Source organism: Sorex fumeus, unplaced genomic scaffold, assembly GCF_029834395.1.
Source record: "Sorex fumeus unplaced genomic scaffold, SorFum_2.1 ptg000264l, whole genome shotgun sequence".
In the NCBI taxonomy this organism is placed as follows: domain Eukaryota; kingdom Metazoa; phylum Chordata; class Mammalia; order Eulipotyphla; family Soricidae; genus Sorex; species Sorex fumeus.
In genome coordinates, this window is record NW_026606321.1 from 1,570,213 (window position 1) to 1,589,704 (window position 19,492).

The 19,492-nt window shown below is 42.5% G+C and overlaps 1 protein-coding gene across 1 annotated transcript in view; it reads left to right on the plus strand.

Moving 5' to 3' along the window:
• DNAH5 (dynein axonemal heavy chain 5) overlaps positions 1-19,492 on the plus strand; it is a 321,369-nt gene that overhangs the window by 84,503 nt on the left and 217,374 nt on the right. Inside the window, exons 12-17 of the mRNA XM_056109071.1 lie at positions 316-531; positions 3,385-3,492; positions 9,089-9,174; positions 10,310-10,631; positions 12,542-12,748; positions 13,192-13,363. Coding sequence (XP_055965046.1) covers positions 316-531; positions 3,385-3,492; positions 9,089-9,174; positions 10,310-10,631; positions 12,542-12,748; positions 13,192-13,363 — 1,111 coding nt within the window. The remainder of the gene's footprint in view (positions 1-315; positions 532-3,384; positions 3,493-9,088; positions 9,175-10,309; positions 10,632-12,541; positions 12,749-13,191; positions 13,364-19,492) is intronic.

Consider the following 19,492-nt stretch of genomic DNA (forward strand, 5'->3'; position numbering starts at 1 on the left):
AGACATAGTTTTCCTTGAGCTTCTTGTTGACGAATGTGGTGATAGACACAGTTAGACTGTTACAGATAGGGAGCCAGGGGGACAGTCTACACATTTGAGTTCCATGTTTAATAATTAGGAGTTTACTAGGTTGGAGCATGGGAAAAGAAGATAGCCCAGGCTGGTGGATGAAGAAATAAAAAGGCATAGATGGAAAATTTGGAGTTCTATTCTTGATCTGCTGTTGTCACTATTTAACAGAGGAAGGTTGATATGGAAGTCCATAGTAGATGGCAGAGCTATGTTCCCTTTCTATATTTTTATTTTTATTTTAAGGAATATCAGAACTGCTTTCATAAGATGAAACAAAAACTTCAACAAGATCCGAACGAAAAACAATTTGAATTTAGTGAGATGTATATTTTTGGAAAGTTTGAAACTTTCCACCGACGTCTTGCCAAGATAATAGACATTTTTACAACCTTCAAGACATACTCAGTCCTTCAAGATTCTAACATTGAAGGGTTGGAAGACATGGTTACAAAATATCAGGTATAGTACTTAAAAAATAATTCAAAATGAATCTTTAAGCTATAACTAATAATTTAATATTTTATATAAATATAAAGAATAAAAATAAATATATGTAAGGTAAAGGTAAAGGCCCTCCCGTTGATCATCGATTTGCTCGAGCGGGCCCAGTAACGTCTCCATTGGAGACTTTGTTGTTACTGTGTCTGGCATATCGAATATATGTATCTAGAATGATTAAATCTATAATATCAACATAAGCTCATATCCCTATACAGTACAGAAATTTAATTTATTGGATAGTTGTTTAATGGTGCTAGTATATTCTTTCCAAGTATATGATTATGAGAATGACTTTTGGTAGTTAAAATTAATCATCGTTAGTGAAAGCTTTCTCCTTAGTCCCACAAGAAAAATGTTTGGCTTATTTTGTTTATTCCTGTAAGCAAAATTTAATGACGCACGTACTGTGTGTCAGACTCTAGCTGACATGAGTTCTGATGGATATTGATTGTCTCTTCATTTACACACTTTATTTGAAAACAGGTAAAAAAATACGAAGGACCCAGACTGGATATTAGCTCTGCTATTTTGAATTATTTTATTTTTTAATTGCTTTATCCTTTAAAGGTATGTGGGACTCGTCTGAACTTACAGGATGACTAGTTGTAATGCCAGCAGTTCAGTGTGGCTGCCCCGGAAGTAAATCTCTACTTCTCTGTCCAGGTCTCCAGACGCTACCTGGTCTACCTGTTCCCCCAACTCCTCCATCCACCTGTGTTCTCCAGACACATGGAGAGCTTTTCTTTTTGGAAGTTTCTGCCTTTAGGCCACTCTGCAATAATATCCTCTTTGGCATCCCGACCCTGATTTGAACGACCTTCTCTGTCTCGTCCTAGTTACTCTAGAGGCGATTCTTTTGCTCCCGGAAAGGATCCTTTTGGGTGACTGCAGAGATTCTCTGCCCTCTCCCCACTCAGGATTAAGTTCCTAGGGACAAGGGCCTTTATCCCATTCCTGCATCTGTTTTCAGAATGAATGGCCCAGGATAGGCATGCAATAAATATCAGTGAAATAAATAAATAAGTGGATTGTTTAGTTGGATATGAATTAGTTATATAAATTCATGACTAAATAGATTGTTTAGTTGGTTATTATTTCTCACTATTGTTGTCATTACTCATTAGTTTCTTAGTGCTCTTTCTTAGTACTCCTTCTGGTTATTAAGTCCACCCATAGACAAGAAGCTTCTAAAGGCCTTGTGTCTGTTTAATGACCACATTAGAATGTAATGCGTTAGTTTTCCAGACTTCTTTTGCACATTTTCTTTGCTGCTATGGTAGTTCTGTATTCAGGTAATTTCTAAGTAGAACTGCTCCTATAGGCACGGGGTTTGGACATAGGTTATTTTTACTGGCAAACTTGATTCGAGAAGTGATGCACTTTTGTCTCTTGAGGGACTTAACTTGATGTTAAATGGAAATGACTTTGAAGAGGAGATTGTGGAAGGAGGCAGAACGTTCTTCATAAAAATTACATGCCTTTGTCAACAGTGCAGGCACCGAGTTTGACAATGGCTTAGTACCTGGCTAAAAGATCACAGAGCATTACAGTTCATTATTCAGAGCAAACAAAAATTCAGATAATAGTATTTTCAAGGAGATGAATTGCCTCATTTGTACTTTTGGAGTCACAGACAATAGCTTCACAGGGCAGGAGGAAGCAATTAATTCTAGAGTCAGTCTTTAAATGGTAGATTGTGGTTTGACATTTTGTTTAGACCTTTGATGCTTAGAATATAGTGTTTCACCTATAGATATTACAGTAACAGATACTAAATTGTTCAGTTCTTGTTTACTGAAAAGATAAACTTTTTTTATTTTTTGTTTTTCAGTGGAAAAGGCTAACAGTTTTTTTTTCTTTTTTTATTAGTGAAACACCATGAGGTACAGTTATAGACTTACAAATTTTGTGCTTGGGTTTCAGTTATACAATGATCGAGTACCCATCCCTCCACCAGTGCCCATCATCCACCACCACGGGTCCCAGCATCCCCCCCACCCCCCATACCCCCGTCCCACCCTGCCTCTGTGGCAGGGTATTCCCCCTTGTTCTCTCTCTCTTCTTTTGGGTACTGTGTTTTGCAAGAGAGGCCTTGAGTGGCAATCATGTTTGGTCTATAGACTACTTTTAGCATGCTTCTCCCACCCTGGGAGGGTCCTCACAACACTCTTTATTTGGTGCTCTCTTCTCTATCTGAGCTTCCTTTTCACCTAGCACGTGTGGCTGGCCTTCAAGTCATGGAGCAAAATTCCTGGTACTAATCTCGGCCACTCCTGGGTGTTAGTCTCCCTTTTTGTTGCTTTATGTTCCCCAGATGAATGCAATCTTTCTGTGTCTATCCCGCTCTTTCTGACTCATTTCACTTAACATGATACTTTCCATGTAGTACCACTTGTATGTAAATTTCATAACTTCAGAAAAGATAAACTTTTAATGAGAAATAGTTTGGTGAATTGTCATACAGTCCTTCGTTCTTTCTTCTTTTTTCTTCCTCTCCCCTTCCCTTCATTCACTGTTTTATAAGATGGCATTTTTATAGAAAATGTATCTTCTACTTTTCAGATTTTTAAAGTTTTTTTCTCCTCCTAAAGTAAGTAACACATCATGGAAATATTTTTCAAATGATTTCTTTGAATGCAGTAGTCAGCATTACACTGCTCTAACCAGCCTCAGCTGTGGGACCAAAGGAATAAGGCTCCTTTTATGTGGAGCTTTTGAGAATGATTGTTTCAGGTACTGCATTCAAAATCATATTTAATTAGGTAATGAGAGGACATTAAAATATTGTCTTATTTTTGAATAACATTTCAGGGTATTGTTGCCACCATGAAGAAAAAGGAATATAATTTCTTGGACCAGCGGAAAATGGATTTTGATGAAGATTATGAGGAGTTCTGCAAGCAGACTAATGACCTTCATGTAGGTTGTAGAATCCAGTTCCTGTTTGCAGCTGCCTGTTGATTTGCTTCCTCTCTGACTAATGCTACTCATCATTTCCATTCAGAGAGGACCGCGTGTTCATCCTGGAGGTGACGGCGGCGACCTCAGCCCGCATTCTGTGATTCTGCATTAATAATTGAAGGTTCTTTTTCAAGGATCAAAGGGTCATCGAGATAGATTTGGATAATGATCTGTAATCATAGACTTTACTCTTAGAAAATCTGCTTTCATCTTCCTTTGGAATATTGTGACTTTCTTCGAGGCTAGAAAGTGGTTTCCGTTTGTTTGCTACCTTGTCGCGACCCGAATGATCGTAGGTTAACTGAGGCAAATGATTGGTAGTGCTGGGTAGATTCCCTGGTGCGGCCTTAGAATAGTTAGTGGTAGCAGCGTTCATGCAGCACCCGGCCCTCTTTTCACCTTCAGCCCCTTGATCTCGTCCTGCTCCTGCCCCTCAGCTTCCCTCCAGCCTGCAGACAAGCCACCCTGACGTCCGGCCCCTAGCCCTGGTGCAAGTCCAGGGCACATTGTGTAAACACCAAGCGACTAGGGAGATCCCCACGGCTCTCTCGCCTCCTGCGTTTGGTGGTCTTGCGTTGCTCTCCCATCTGGGATGGCCAATGCCATGAGTGGATGAAGGAGGAAATGAGGGCCGTGCTGGTTGGTGATCAGTTGCCGTTTATTCCGTTCTCCCCAAGTGCCTGTTCCAGTCTTACTAAGCCCCTCGTTCCCATCTCCTCTTGTCTCTCCCGCTCATCTCTCCGTGCTCCATCTCCTCAGCCTGGTCTCTCTCTAGTCTCTCCCAAACTCCCCAGCATTGGGGGTAGCACAGTCAACATATCAAAAGCCCTTTCTGATCACTGATGAGGCTCAAGGGTGGAAATACCACCTACGGTGTTTCTCCTCTCCTTAGTCCAATAGCTTAATTAACATCTTAATTCTACTCCTTAATATTAGTTATTTTGTATGGACACAGTAAGAGGTACATTAAGCTTATAGGGTGGGTCTCTTGGGGGCATCTCGCTATAGAACTCAGACTACAGTGCTCAGGCCACATTAATCTTTCCTAACCGTAGCAGGGTTCTAATCCATATAGGGTTACTTTTTGGATCATGACAGAGTTTGTCCATGCTCTTAACTTATAATTAAGTATTATGGCACTTTGGCCTGGCCCATTTCGATGACAGGGTAGCTTACGGCTTGCCCTGGGTCCATCCAGTCCCTCGTTGGGACCCTGCTTTTGGGATGCTGGGAAGTAAGGGAAACTGAGGCTTAAGTTGAGAGAACAGATTCCCGGGAGTGAATATCATTTGGAGTCAGTTAACTCCCAAGTTACAAAAGCATAGCATTAACTGTTTTCCTGTGCCTATACAAAAAGGATATTGCTCTGAATTAACTATGCAAAGGATATAAGGAGAAGAGAAAAGCAATATTTACAAGTTTACAGAGTCTGATTAGGAGATAAAGGTGAGTGACTGGTTGGGGAAGCAGAGCACAAAGCAAAGGTTATAAGTGAACACAGGAATGGGAGCACTATGATGGGAGTAACCCAATAAACCTAGCTCCCTGTGGCAAGGCAGAAAGGACAAACCAATGTCAGCACATGACAAGATCACCCCCAGTTTCAGTTCCTAAGGGAGGAGGTGGGGCTGGCCAGCTGCAGTGGAGGCCCAGCCCTGGCCTCTGCATGGTGGCCTCGTGTGGTAAATACAGAGGGATTGTGGTCCCCAGTGTGGTTGTAGCAAATTGTTATCAGATGAGGGATTCAGTGGGGCGATGGCGCAGCAAATACAAACTTCTGACTAATATGCAGGTTTTCTTTCACCCTAGTGAGGTACAAAGTACATGTTGCTCTGGTTTTATTTTATAGCGTATTCTTTTGTGGTGTTATGACTTTTATTTCAGACTTTGTTCTTGCTTTGAGTTGGAGCATACATGATTAAAAAGGAAAGCAGACATTTTTCGATACACTTTAGTGCAGCTGCCTTGTTTGCAATGTGTGTACCGTCTGTTATACTTTTTGAAGCACTGTGATTCGCAGGAAGGTTCGTGATGGGTTTCATGCTTGTGACATTTCTGTCTGGGAGAAAGGGCACACCCCAGTCTTGCCCACCCACTTTTCTGATTTTAAAGGAAAACAGCCAATTTATTCCTTGTTTTCCAGAATGTTTGATTTGATAACATTTTGTAGACTTTAGGGATAAATGATTCTGAGATATTTTGGGATTTTTTGGTTTGCTTTATATTGTGCATATGCATTTTTTTACTTTAATTTTTTTATTTTATAAAGTAGTTCACAATATTTGATTACATTTAATATTCAAACACCAATCACACCATGAGTGAGTCTCTTGCATTGTTTTTATAGTTTGCTGTATTTTCCATGGAGAGACGGGCTAAGTGGAGGAGGAATACTGAAGAAAGCAGCTACCTCTCTGTCAGGGTCTGTTCAAGACAGTCTGAGGTGTGACTCTGAGAACCTCTGTCATCTGCTGAGGTGATGCTGCTGTTCCCCTTACTTGGGAAGGAGGAATCAAGGCACCTGCGGTGGGGTGACCTGCCCAAAGTCTCAGCGATGGCAAGTGCTGCATTTGGGAGTCGGCCAGACAGTCTGCCTCTTGATGCCCGAATTAAGCTGTTGTGCTCAAAGACCCACAAGATGGGTAGGAAGCCACAGTACTTGCAATGGTTTTCTCAGTGATCTTTTTGGGGCACCAGATCAGGAATGGTCCAGTGACCAGTAATCTCTTGTTGGAAATTGAGGGACAGTGGCAGAATCTGGTCCTAGGGTCCACAGGAAATATTCATTTACCCTGTCTCCCTAGTATTTGCAGCAGTTTCTTTTTTCTAAATTTTTTTAATTTTAATGAATCACTGTGAGATACAGTTACAGACTTACAAATTTGCATGATTACGTGTCAGTCATATAATGTTTGGGTATATGACAGGCTGAGTGGAGGAGGAATACTGGCCCATTCTCTAACAACAATGTTCCCAGTATCCCTCCCGCCACCCCCATTCCTTCCCCAACTCCCCTGCCTCTGTGGCAGGCGCATTCCCTCTTACTCTCTCTCTCCTTCTGGGTGTTATGGTTTGCAATACAGGTACTAAGTGGCCATCATGTTTGGTCCATAGTCTACTTTCAGCATGCATCTACCATCCCGAGCGAGCCCTCCAAGCACCATCTACTTAGTGATTCCTTCTCTCTGCCAGCTGCCTTTTCCTCCAGCATGGAGTGATCCTCCTGGCCCTTATCTCTAATATCCTTAGGTGTTAGTCTCCTATTATGTGACTTTATATTCCACAAATGAGTGCAGTCATTCTATGTCTGTCCCTCTTTCTGACTCATTTCACTTAGCATAATACTCTCAAGTCTATCCACTTGCATTTTGCAGCAGTTTCTGATCATAGAGTATTTCTTCGGCTGATTGGTGGGATATTAGTAGATAGTGAAGACTCTGAGGGTACTTTTTCCATTTGGGTCTCCAGGATCCAAGGAAGAGCACCTTTTGTAATTGGAGAGCAGAAAATATTTGCTGAATGAGTCTGTGAATAATGAATTAATAAGAACCAGATATATTGCAAAGAAATAAGCATTTGTTCTTCATTCATTATAGATTAGGCTTCTATGCTATTAGGTTATGAATACAGAAGTTGATTTGCCCTGAAATCTTATGCATGTGTGAATGATCAAAATATAAGTACCTATGTTAGAACAGGTACTAATGATTAAATGTATCATTACAAAAAGGACAAATAGTAGCTAAAATGACCACAAAATTGTAGTATCCTAATATTGTATTAGGAAGAGAGGATTCCACAATGAAATTACAGTTTAAAGCATCCCTAAGGAAAATGTTGAGTCAGAGGAACAGAATGTATTGAGATGAACCATTTCTACAATACATAGAATAAGGCTGTAAACCAAGAAGAAAATTATCCCTTACTTTTACAGCATCAGGCAAACAATGAGGCAAGAATAATCTTTACATTTGGGAAGAAAATGAGGAAGGAATGTAAGGAATAGAAGAACCATCTCAAGATTATGCCCAAACTTTGTAATACCAAATTGTAAATTTAGAGTGTGTAAGGGGGGGGGGGTCATACCTAGTGGTGCTCTGTGGTGATTTGTGACTCAATGTTGGGGGATGCTCCTGTGGGACCATTAGTGCCCGAGGGAGCACCCAGGACTCCCACATACAAAGTGTGCGCTGGACCCTTTGAGTTATCTACCCAGCTCACCAAGAAGGAAAATGTGTAAATATTCTAAGTCCGGTTTGTGACAAGTTAGACACTAAGAAGTTATGTATTATAGACACAGTTTCCATTTTCCAGATTGTTCCTTTCAGATTCAACACTGTTATTTATCGTATCTCCATGTTGAGAGTGGCTCAGTTCTCCAGTGGGTTGGGTGACAAGTTTCACTTTGAATCCTCCTCCACCCCTCATGCTCCCACCCCCGGTCTTCTTCCCGATAACTCACTTTCACTTACCAATTCATCCTGGTTGTAGAAAATGGAGATGAAACTATTGACCTTGGGGCTGGAGAAATAGGACAGCAGGTAGAGCACGTGCCTTGCATGTTGTGGACCCAGGTTCTGTCGCCGGCATCTCATAAGATCCCCCAGGTACCACGAGCAGTGACTCCCGAGCGCAGAGCCAAGAGTAATCCCTGAGCATGGCTGGGTGTGTCCCCCAAACAGAATCCAAACCCAAATAACCGACGTTGCACAGGCCTGGATGGAGTTGGAGTGAAAGTGTACGTCAGTGACTACTACCCAGGGAAAGTGTCTGTGTGCTGTGTGCTGTGTGTGTGTGTCTGTTTGTGTGTCTCTATGTGTGTGTGGTTTTGCCCAAAGCCCCGTTGTCAGCTTGGGGCAGCACCCTGACGACTGTACAGATTTGAGGGCCGGGAGGTGTAGACCAGGCCAAGTCCTGCAGGCAGAGGCACTGCTTCCTGGAGCGTGAGCAGGGCAGGTGCTGAATTAAGAGCAAACAGAGCCTCGAGTGCACTAGAAGAAGCCAGAAGGAAGATTGTGGGAGAGGCCAGGCGTATTTGGTGGTTGAGGAGTACTTGTGAGGGGGACCTTTGTCTTCCAAGGCTAGAATACCAACTGCCCCTTCACGTGGACAGAGAAGGGATCAGCTCAGGAGGCCAGCAGGGTTCTGGGAGAACGGCCAGTCCCCACTTGTGGATGCTCATTCATCACTTCTTGGCCAGAGGTTGGCTGCCCTTCTTGTAGGATTGTTGAAGAGTCCTTGGGGAGGGTTAGGACCTTGGTCCACTGAAGCATCAGTGAACCCCAGCAGGCCCCCACAGCTGGGTTTTACCCAAGGCCCCCAGAGCAGGCCAGACTGTAGGCAACTGAGGGAATTTCTCCCGCTTTCAAATCTTTTTTGTTTTGGCTTCTGAGAATTGATCATTTTCTCCAGGTGACATTTACTGTAACATTTTGTCCTATATTGTATTTGCTTGGAGAGCGAGTGGGGGCAGGGAGCTCGTCCATCTTATTGATAAATGAGAGTTTTCCCAGTGCAAATTCATTGTTCATAATCAGGCCTTATTCTGTTTTAGATGGAGCTGCAGAAATTCATGGCTGTCACAATTGAAAAGATTCAAAGCACCAATCAAGCCCTGAGCATGCTGAAGAAATTTGAGAGGTGAAAAGCACTGACGTAGCAGCTGTCCTTGCTTTCCATTCCTCCTCGGGTAGAAGGCAGGTCCTCCTTAGCTCTGTGGATGATGCAGTTACAGTGTTTAGGTTCTTGAGAGGAGAAGAGTGTGTTTGCTTTTTGCCTCTAAGCTTTCAAAGATCTTGTCACTGCCTCTCCTAATATTACTTAACATTCAAGTAATTCGGAAAAAAAAAGTGTACCAAAGGGATGGTTTTGCCTAGATTTGAAAGACAAGTTGATAAAGATTGATGCTTGATTAAAAAAATGTCCCTTGAGTGAGATATGATTGATGGATGGATTCTATTTAGATTTTTTAACATGCCTCACAAATATCTTATTCTCATTCTCTCATATAAATATCAGCACATGTTTAAAGATAAATCTTTTTTTTTTTTTGCCTTTTTGGGTCACACCCGGTGATGCTCAGGGGCTCCTGGCTCTGAACTCAGGAATTACTCCTGGCGGTGCTCGGGTGCCATATGGGATGCCAGGGATCAAACCTGGGTTGGCCGTGTGCAATGCCCTACCTGATGTACTGTTGCTCCGGCCCCTAAAGATAAATCTTAATAAATGTGCTCTTGAACCTGGGAGGTAGGGCAAAGGCTTAGAGCTCAGGGAGGCCCCAGGTTCTATACCTGACACCATCCACCTCCTCTGCGTGCTGCTGTGCCCTTGGGCTCAGTCCATCAGGCCTAGAGGGACAGCAGAGAACTGCCAGGTGTACCACCTTCCTGCCCAGCCCATCCCCAGCAAGGCTGTGAACCCGCACTTCCTAGGCTCTGGGCTCTGGGGTAGACCCAGATGGTCAAGCATTTGCCTCACCTGTATGAGACCCCAGGTTTGGTTTCTGGCCTCCAGCCTCCATCTGGCATTACCCCTGCAACAAACTACCCAAATCAACAAACTGTAGCACTGTAGCACTGTTGTCCCGTTGTTCATGAATTTGTTCCAGCGCTTTTACCAGTAACGTCTCCATTGTGAGGCTTGTTACCGTTTTTGGCATAGCGAACACGCCAAGGGGACCTTGCCAGGCTCTGCCATGCGGCCGGGATACTACTAATCAACACAAATCAGTGCAACACCCAGACTTCAGATTTTGGATTTCTTTGTAAAAAATCAGGTTGAACATCCCTAACCTTGGGATTGAAGACAAATACCGGTGCATCCTGGAAAAGTATGGGGCCGACATCGAGATGCTCGCCAAGCTGTACTCCAAGCAGAAGGACGACCCTCCTCTGGGTCGGGACCAGCCCCCCGTCGCTGGGAAGATCCTGTGGGCCCGGCAGCTGTTCCACCGCATGGAGCAGCCCATGCAGCAGTTCCAGCAGCATCCCGCCGTGCTCCGTGCCCCCGAGGCCAAGCCCGTGATTCGCAGCTACAACAGGCTGGCCAAGGTCCTCCTGGAATTTGAGGTTCTCTACCACAGGGCGTGGCTTCAGCAAGTGAGCCTCTTTCTTTGTTCTTTAAATGCATTGCGGGCTTCTCACATAAGAAAGGCGTTTTGGGCGCAGGGCAGTGTTGCTCCCTTTGAACGTTGAGGATTGAGGGTCTTTTATAATACCGGTGTTTTTTTTTTTTGGGTCACACCTGGTGATGCTCAGGGGCTTACTCCTGGCACTGCACTCAGGAATTACTCCTGGTGGTGCTTGGGGGACCATATGGGATGCTGGGAATCGAACCCAGGAGGCCACATGCAAGGCAAACACCCTACCCGCTGTGCTATTGCTTCAGCCACTTATAATACAGGTTTGGCTGAAGATACTTCGTTGAAGAATGGAATGTAGATCCATGAGGAAAAAAATCAGGATTTATTTGGGAAAAAAAAAACCTTTTAAACCAAGTTTAATCTTAAATTTGTATTTTTCCTATAGATTCTAAGTAAGAAGGTCCTGCCAAATGGGCTCTTTACCTGGTTACTTAGGATTCTTTTTCTTTCTCTCTTTCTTTCTTTCTTTCTTTCTTTCTTTCTTTCTTTCTTTCTTTTTTGTTTTTTGGGTCACACCTGGCTCTGCACTCAGGAATTACTCCTGGCAGTGTGTGGCAACCATATGATGCCGGGGATTAAACCTGGTTCAGCTGCATGCGAGGCAAATGCCTTGTCTGCTGTGCTATCACTCCAGCCCCAGGATTCTTCTATTTTTCCTCTACTTTTAAATTCTGATTATAGTTTAGGGATCATGATTCCATTAGTGTTGCCATTTGTGGTATTGATATTCAATATTACTGCACCCTTCCCCCTGGACACCAATGTGCTTGTGACCTTTCATCATGGTCCCTGTGCCACCTCTAGGCCAACCTTTATTCCCCACCACCTCACTACTTATTAATCAGTTCAATAATTAGTCGAAAGCCAAGGGTTTGCCATGATTTGATACTATATGTTCTCTTGATTTTCTCTGTATAACTAGAAATGAATGATAAATCCATTTTTTCTCCCTCTGATCCCTTTAGTAGCTGTGAACAATTTTCTTCTTTTGTTGCTGCATAGTCTTCCATTACATGCCTAATGCCTCATAGCTTCTTTATTCATCTGCCATTGAACATTGGGGTTGCTCTCATCTCTCTTTTCCCCTACAGTCATGATCTTACTATGTCTGCAGATCTACTATGCCTTATATTTCGTTGGCCATACTACGCTGCCTTATATTTCGTCCTTTACCCACATGTCTAGTTTTTGTTGATCAGCTGAAAATATTTGGAGGATAAAATCTAGCTTCACAAGGTATCTAAACGTGTTGTGTCATTTTCTAGGTTCAACATCTGGCACCTGTGCTAGTATCAGGGATGTTCTATTGGGGGCATTCCAGAGTGGTATTAAAATCCGTGTTCTAGATTACTGAACTATGAGTTTAATAGTTTGGGGGAGATTTTTATCATTTATTTCATTCTTAAACTTTTTTGACTTTTAAAATTTTTTAATTTTCTTTTTTTGAATGGCCCTGTGCTCATGGATCATTCCTTGAGGGCTTGGGGGACCATATGTGGTGCTGGGGATTGAACTTAGCTGTGTGCAAGGCAAGCTCCGTGTCTGCTTTACTATTTTTCTGGTCCATTTTTGGGGAACTATCAATAGGCATCATCGATCTGAACCTTTGAGATATCACCATCTCTGTGGTAAACACGTTGAGAATTCTAACCTACACATTTGTTGCTGAATATTCACCACCCAGACTCTGACAGCCCTTTTGTGGAAGTGAGGTTGGGTGAAGAGTAGGTTCTCCCCTTTTCTTTAACTTGGGAAGTTCAGATCCAGGGAAGAACATTTACCATTCCACATTCCCGGAAATGGCCAAGCTAGAGAAGTCATCTCTTTATGAACTCTCTCATTGGAACAACATTGATCTCTTCACAGATAGAACAAGTTCACTTAGGACTTGAAGCTTCTTTATTAGTGAAGGCTCCAGGCAGTGGAGAACTGTTTGTCAACTTTGATCCTGAGATCTTCACCTTATTTAGAGAGACTGAGTGCATGTCACAGATGGGTCTGCGAGTCTCGCCGTTTGCAGCTGCTCTTTTCCAGAAACGAGATATATACAAAAAGAACTTCAGTAACATGAAGGTACAGTACATTTAGTTCCACACCTTCCTGCCTTGGCAGTTTACAGTGAAAACATCTCGTTCCTCATTCAAGAAGCTTCAAATGCTCTGATAAGTAAGAGTGTGCTGATATAGAAAGTCTCTTCATCAGAGGATTTTTATGCCTTGTTGGTTGATAGAGGGCGGGAAATTCTTTTTTTTTTTTTTATGTAGGAGTACTGCTATTTATTCAGCCACTGATTAGCAGAGGGTGAGAAATTCTACTCTGATTTTTTTCTCATTGTATTTAATTGTATTTTGTATTTATTGAGAGATTTCTCAACCTTTTTGCCCAATTATGACTTTATTTTGGCCATTCTTCATGTAGGCTTCTATTGGCATCATGCATCTGATCCTAACTGTTATGGAAGACAACTATTAGATAAAGTGGGACCTAAATGGTTATTGAGCCCTGTTTCATTGCAGATGATGCTCGCTGAATATCAGAGAGTCAAGTCAAAAATGCCTTCCATCATTGAACAGCTGATGGTCCCTCACTTGGCAAAAGTGGATGAGGCTCTCCAGCCCGGCCTGACTGCACTGAGCTGGACATCACTGAATATTGAGAAGTTTTTAAAAACAACTTTTGCAAAGATCAGTAAGTATGTCAAAGTGGTTCTCTTCTCTCACTTCTAAAGGTGGAGTTCTGTAATATAATTTCTAGATGATATTGTGGTACAAATAAAATTACTAAGGAGTTTTATTACTAAGCTGTTCCCTAAGGAGTATTGCCAAAATTTGGGAATTCACTAATGTTCTGAAAACTATATTCATTTGATCATATTTCTAAAGATTGACTATTCTACCAAGGAGAACGGATAAAGCTACAGCCAATAATTTTTCTTAATGAGGGCTTTAAGGAAACTTTTTTAATGTAAGAATACTGCTACTTATTCAGCCACTGATTAGCTGATTGAATTGGGCATGAACTCCACCTTACTTTTTTCCCCATTTTTTATAATTTTATTTATTGAATCACCACGAGAGCAGTTACAAAGCTTTAGGGTTTAATTCTCGGTCATACAATGAAACACCCGTATCTTCACCAGTGCCCACTATCCACCACCAAAAACCCCAGTATACCCTCATCCCAACCCTCCCCTTACCTGTGGGGCAGATGATTTCCACATTACTCTCTCCCTACTTTGATGACATTCAATATTTTGACACCAGACCCACCATTATTATATGGGATTTTACCCCAACACTCAGATCTGCTGAAAAGGCAACAGTAGACAGTTTGTTTTCTATTGCTGGTTAAGAATAACATATGATGTTGCGTGGCCTCAGTAGTGGCCACATGATATTGAAATTCCGAAGTTTTAAATCTGGAGGGATTTCTGCCCAAACTTGCTGGGTTCCGAGATTTGTTCCTAAGTCTCTGGATCATGGCCGTTAAGCAGCTTTATCAGGAGCCAGAAAAGCCGTTCATGGGTGGTGACTTGGAGTCTCGTTGGGACGGGGAGGAAAGGGCCGGCTCCACCCCCATCCCATGAGGCCCCGCATGTCTTGACACGGAGGGCCCAAACCTGATTGTTCGATGGCCTCTGGAGGATGGTGGCCACCGAGCCATCAAGGGGGAGCAGGCAGAGGGACAGCACCCTTTCCCCCCTGGGGTGGCCCAGTGACAGTTACCTACTGTGGGTCCGGACGCATTTCTGCAAAAAGCCACTGGGTTCCGAGATTTGTTTCTGTGTCTCTGGGATCATGGCCGTTAAGCAGCTTGATCAGGAACCAGAGCGGCAACTTGGGGTCTCGTTGGGGTGGGGATGATAGGGCCGGATCCACCCCCATTCTGTGAGGCCCTGTGTGTCTCATCACTGTAGGCCCAAACCTGATTGTCTAGTGGCCTCTGGTGGATGGCGGCCACTGAGCCGCCAAGGGGGAGGAGGTGGAGGGACACATCCTTTCCCTCCTGGAGTGGCCTGGCAACAGTAACCTACTGCGGGATCCGGACGCATTTCTGCTAAAAGCCGCTGGCTGTTAAGCAGCTTTATCAGGAGCCAGAAAAGCCGTTTGTGGGTGGTAACTCGGGGTCTCGTTGGGGTGGGGAGGAAATGGCCAGCTTCAGCACCATCCCGTGAGACCCTGTGTATCTCGTCACTGTGGGCCCAAACCTGACTGTCCAGTGGCCTCTGGAGGATGGGAGCCACCGGGCCGCCAGGGGGAACAGGCCAAGGTACGAAACCTATTCCCACCTGGGTTGGCCCAGTTCTGGTAACCTACTGCAGGGACCAGATGCATTTCTGCCAAAAGCCATTGGGTTTTGAGGTTTGTTTCTGAGTCTCTGGGATCATGGCCGTTAAGCAGTTCAGTCAGGAACCAGAGAGGCCAGGCCTCCAATTATATAGCTGAGCCAGAGGTGGTTTGTGGTCTGTCTCCCGCATACCTAACTTCTGGCCGTTTACTTTCTTGGTAAAGTTTGCCCAAGTTTTTGGGGTCTGGCCAAAGGCACAGCAGCAATTTTGGGGCATCTGGAAGTCTGAAGGCGCCATGAGGCTGCTGACGCACTCGCCTCACAGGGACAGATTGACGTGCTGGCGGCACCATAGCCCCTTCAAGAAAACTTTAAAAATACACTATGTTACCGTTACTGTAAGGGTATCATCCATATTTCTTTACCTCCTTTCAGCACCCAGTTCTTGTCTAGAGTGATGGTTTCCCACTATTATTTTCATAGTGGTCCCTTCTCTGTCCTAACTGCCCTCCCCTTGTTGAAGCAAGCTTTCTACTTTCCACTCCAGTTGTGGTGTGTGTTTGTATCATCTTTGGGTATTATTATTCTGTGTGTACATACCTTGCAGGTATTCTATGTTGGCCCCTCTCCCCCTGACTCCTTTCATTCAGCACGATATTTTCCAGTCCATCCATATATCAGCAAATTTCATGACTTAATTTTTTCCTAATGGCTGTATAGTATTTCATTGTGCAGATGCACCACAGCGTCTTTATTCACTTGTCTGTTCTTGGGCATTGGGTTATTTTCAGATTTTGGCTATTGTGAACAGTGCTGCAATGAGCAAAGGCGTGTAGATGCCTTTTCCGCATTGTGTTGTGGGGCTGTTAGGGTGCATTCCCAGGAGCAGAGTTTCTGGGTTGTATGGAAAGTCACTTCCAACTTTTTTGAGGAATGTCCAAATTATCTTCCAAAAGGACAGGATAAGTCAATATTCTCACCAGCAGTGAATGAGCGTCCCTTTTCTGCCTGGTATCCTCACCAACACCGTTGTTTTGTTCTTTGTGATGAGTGCCAATCTGTTTGAAGTGGTATCTCACTGTGTTTTTTTTTCTTTTTTTCTTTTTGGGTCACATCCAGCGATGCTCAGGGGTTACTCCTGGCTCATGCACTCAGGATTTACTCTTGGCAGTGCTCGGGGGACCATATGGGGTACTGAGAATCAAACCCGGGTCAGCCCCGTGCAAGGCAAACACACTACCTGCTGTGCTATTGCTCCAGCCCCTCACTGTGGTTTTGATTCACATTTCCCTTATGATTAGTGATAAAGAACACTTTTTTCTATGTGCCTTGTGGACATTTGGACTGAGGGGAAACTAGTGGAGGATGTAATGGTGGTGGTGAAACGCTGAGTGCGTGAAACCCTGTCGTATAACAGGACTGTAAATCACAGTGCTTAAAGTAAAAAAAATTAAATTAAAAAAGTTACTAGCAAAAACATATGTTTCTGTATATTTCAACCACAGTGCCTTCATGGTCTTGGAGCATGGTAGTGGGGAACAAGGCGGTGGGGTGGTTTTCCAGGAGCTTCTGATATCACCACGTTTCTGTCCAGTGTCTGTCTCCATGGTCCAGGTCTCTGCAGCTGATGAGGCCTCGAACGACTTTCCATAAAGTGCCTACTTGGGCTATTGTGCCACCCGGGACCACTTTCCTGTTGTATTTAAGTTGGGACCAGAAATTTTATATTTTTGTTTTTTCTAATGTTTGAGTATATTTCCTAAAGTACATCTTCCTAGGAGAGTTTCATATTTTTATGATTGTAAAGAGTGTGGAAATCAGGCAGTTTCTTATACTTATCTTTTATTATTCAGTTATGTATTAGATGTCCATACACTATGGGGTTGTGATTGTAATAGTTTTATGTAGTGTTAGTCTACTTATATATATTTTTTATGTCCCTAACCACATTCGTACCCTTTGGCTCCATCACCTCATTTCAGGACTTCTTCGTGGATCTTCTTTCTCGATACTTCTCTTTTTATCAACATTCTCTCCCTCTCTTCCTTCTTGATTTTTTTCTCTCTTCCCATTTTCTCCTCAGATCTTTCTCTTGATCTCATATTTGTGGATGCAGGAGCAGTATCTGGTCGATAGTTTCAGTTGTCAGGAGTTTGTCTTACATTTTCATTTAATTTCTTTTCATTTTTTTTGAGGCGTCCATACTTGGTGGTGCCCAGGACTTACTCCTGGCTCTGTACTCAGGTAACACTCTTGGTAGGACTTAGTGGACCACGTGGGATGCTGGGGGACTGCACCAGGTTAGTTGCATTCAAGATGGCACATATAGAGAATTCTTATAGAGAGTACTCTATAAAATCATTCCTGTTCCCTTAGTTTGTTATCACTGTATCCTCTACATAAGTTATAATGTGAAAGGGCCTGGTTGCTTATTCTCTATACTTTATATAAGTATACATAAAAATATTTAAGTTACTGGGTTGGGTAGAATACTGCAGTGAAGAATTAAGTTTCAATTCTGTTGTCTCCTTTCATAGATTGAACTTAAAGACAAATTGTAGAGAGATATTTGGATAAATGTGTTTTAGAGTCAAAATTTGAAGGATAAATAAGATATAAGAGTTATCTGGCATTCATTGTATTACAGCAGCAAAAAAAGATCATAGAAGTAATATTAAATAAGGCTTTCAATTTAAAGTTGAAAAATTATGATCTGGAGGTGTTAAATGGCTTCCCATTTTAAATAAATGTAAGCAGCAAAGGTAAGTGTAAAACTGACTTTCTTTGTCTCTTATATTCTTTCAAAAATACATCTCAATACTAAAATAAGAGAAAATTGACAAAAATTCTGGAAGGATACATTTCTAAAATGCATAAAATTTTACAATAAGACTTAATGTCAACGGGAGTAAAATAAGCTCCCAAGATGGATGTTAATTGTATTTTCCCTGGAGATTATTAGGATTAGAGTATAATGATGTGTGTTTTAGTAGAGCCTTCACTGGGCTCAAAAAGATAATTTCTGAAGAAACTATTCTTATTTTTTTCTTGTTGAAATTTAAATTGTGAGGTCAAAGATTAAATGTTCTTGGGAGGCAAACTATGTCATCTCTCTCCAATATCACCAATAAATTGAATTTTTTTTGATAACACCCAGTGATGCTTAGGCTTATAGGTTTACTCTAGGCTTTGGGATTACTCCTGTGGGTGTTCAAGGAACCATATTTGGATCAGTCATAGAACCTGGGTCAGCCACATGCAAAACAAGTACCTTAATCTTCATTTACCTTAACTTAATCCTTTCTCTTCAGCCCAGTTGAATTCTTTGTAGTTTGGTACGATGAGTTTCCTATTGCTCCTGTAACAAGTGAGAAGTCCAAAACAAATCTTGGATGGGGTTGGGGGGAGGGCGGCACTCAAACAGAAGGTTGATGGGTTCTGGAAGCTCTTGGGGAGTCCTTTTTCCTTGGCACATTCCAGATCTCAGGGGCCACCTGCATCTTCATAGCCAGCTCCGTCTTCAAAACTGGCACCCAAAGTGATCCCTTCCTTTTCTCTGTGACACTCTGCTTTCATGGTCACATTGTTTTCTGTTTGATTCTTCCATCTCCGCATCAGAACCCTTATAACTATATTAGCTACACCTGGATAATACAGGACAATTTACAGATCTCAGTATCCTTAACTCCATCACATCCCCAAGATCCCCTTTGTCATATAAGGGAACATTTGCAGGTGGCTAGGATGCTAATGTTCTTGAAGAGAATAATGTTGTTCAACTTTCCGCAGATAGTCTTGAAGAATATGTAAGAAGCAATAAAGGATTTTATTGAGTACACATATTGAGTACTCTCTTAAGTAAGAGGTAGACTCTGCTGAGCAATGAATCTATTTTCACATTGGTATCTAACTGCCTGGTGTCTAGAATATTGCCTTCCTGATATAATTTAGTAGGCTATTTTGGGGTCTGAGAACATCAATTTATATGGGAGAAAGAATGTTCTTTTTCCTTATAGGAAGGATCACATGTATATGTAGATTCATAGCATGTCCCCTGGGGGAGACACATTTAAGAGGAATTTTCAGCCTTCAATAGATACTCTAAGAAAGATTTCTTGAGAAAGTTAGAGTTAGAGACCCTTAGAAAGTTTGAAAACTGGTTAAAGAAAATCATAAAATTCACATGGGAAGCTTAAGTATTTGGGAAATTTTTTCATAATCTATACTCAGTTTAATCAAATTCACTGTATCACTGTCATCCTCTTGTCCATTGATTTGCTCAAGCGGGTGTCAGTAACGTCTCCATTCATCCAAGCCCTGAGATTATTTTTTTTTAAATTTTTATTAGTGAAATACCATGAGGTACAGTTGTAGACTTACAAATTTCTGTGCTTGGGTTTCAGTTGTGCAATGATCGAGTCCCATCCCTCCACCAGTGCCCATTCTCCAACCACCACTGATCCTAGTATCCCTCCCACCCCCTTCTGTGGCAGGGCATTCCCTTTTGTTCTCTCTCTCCTTTTGGGTGCT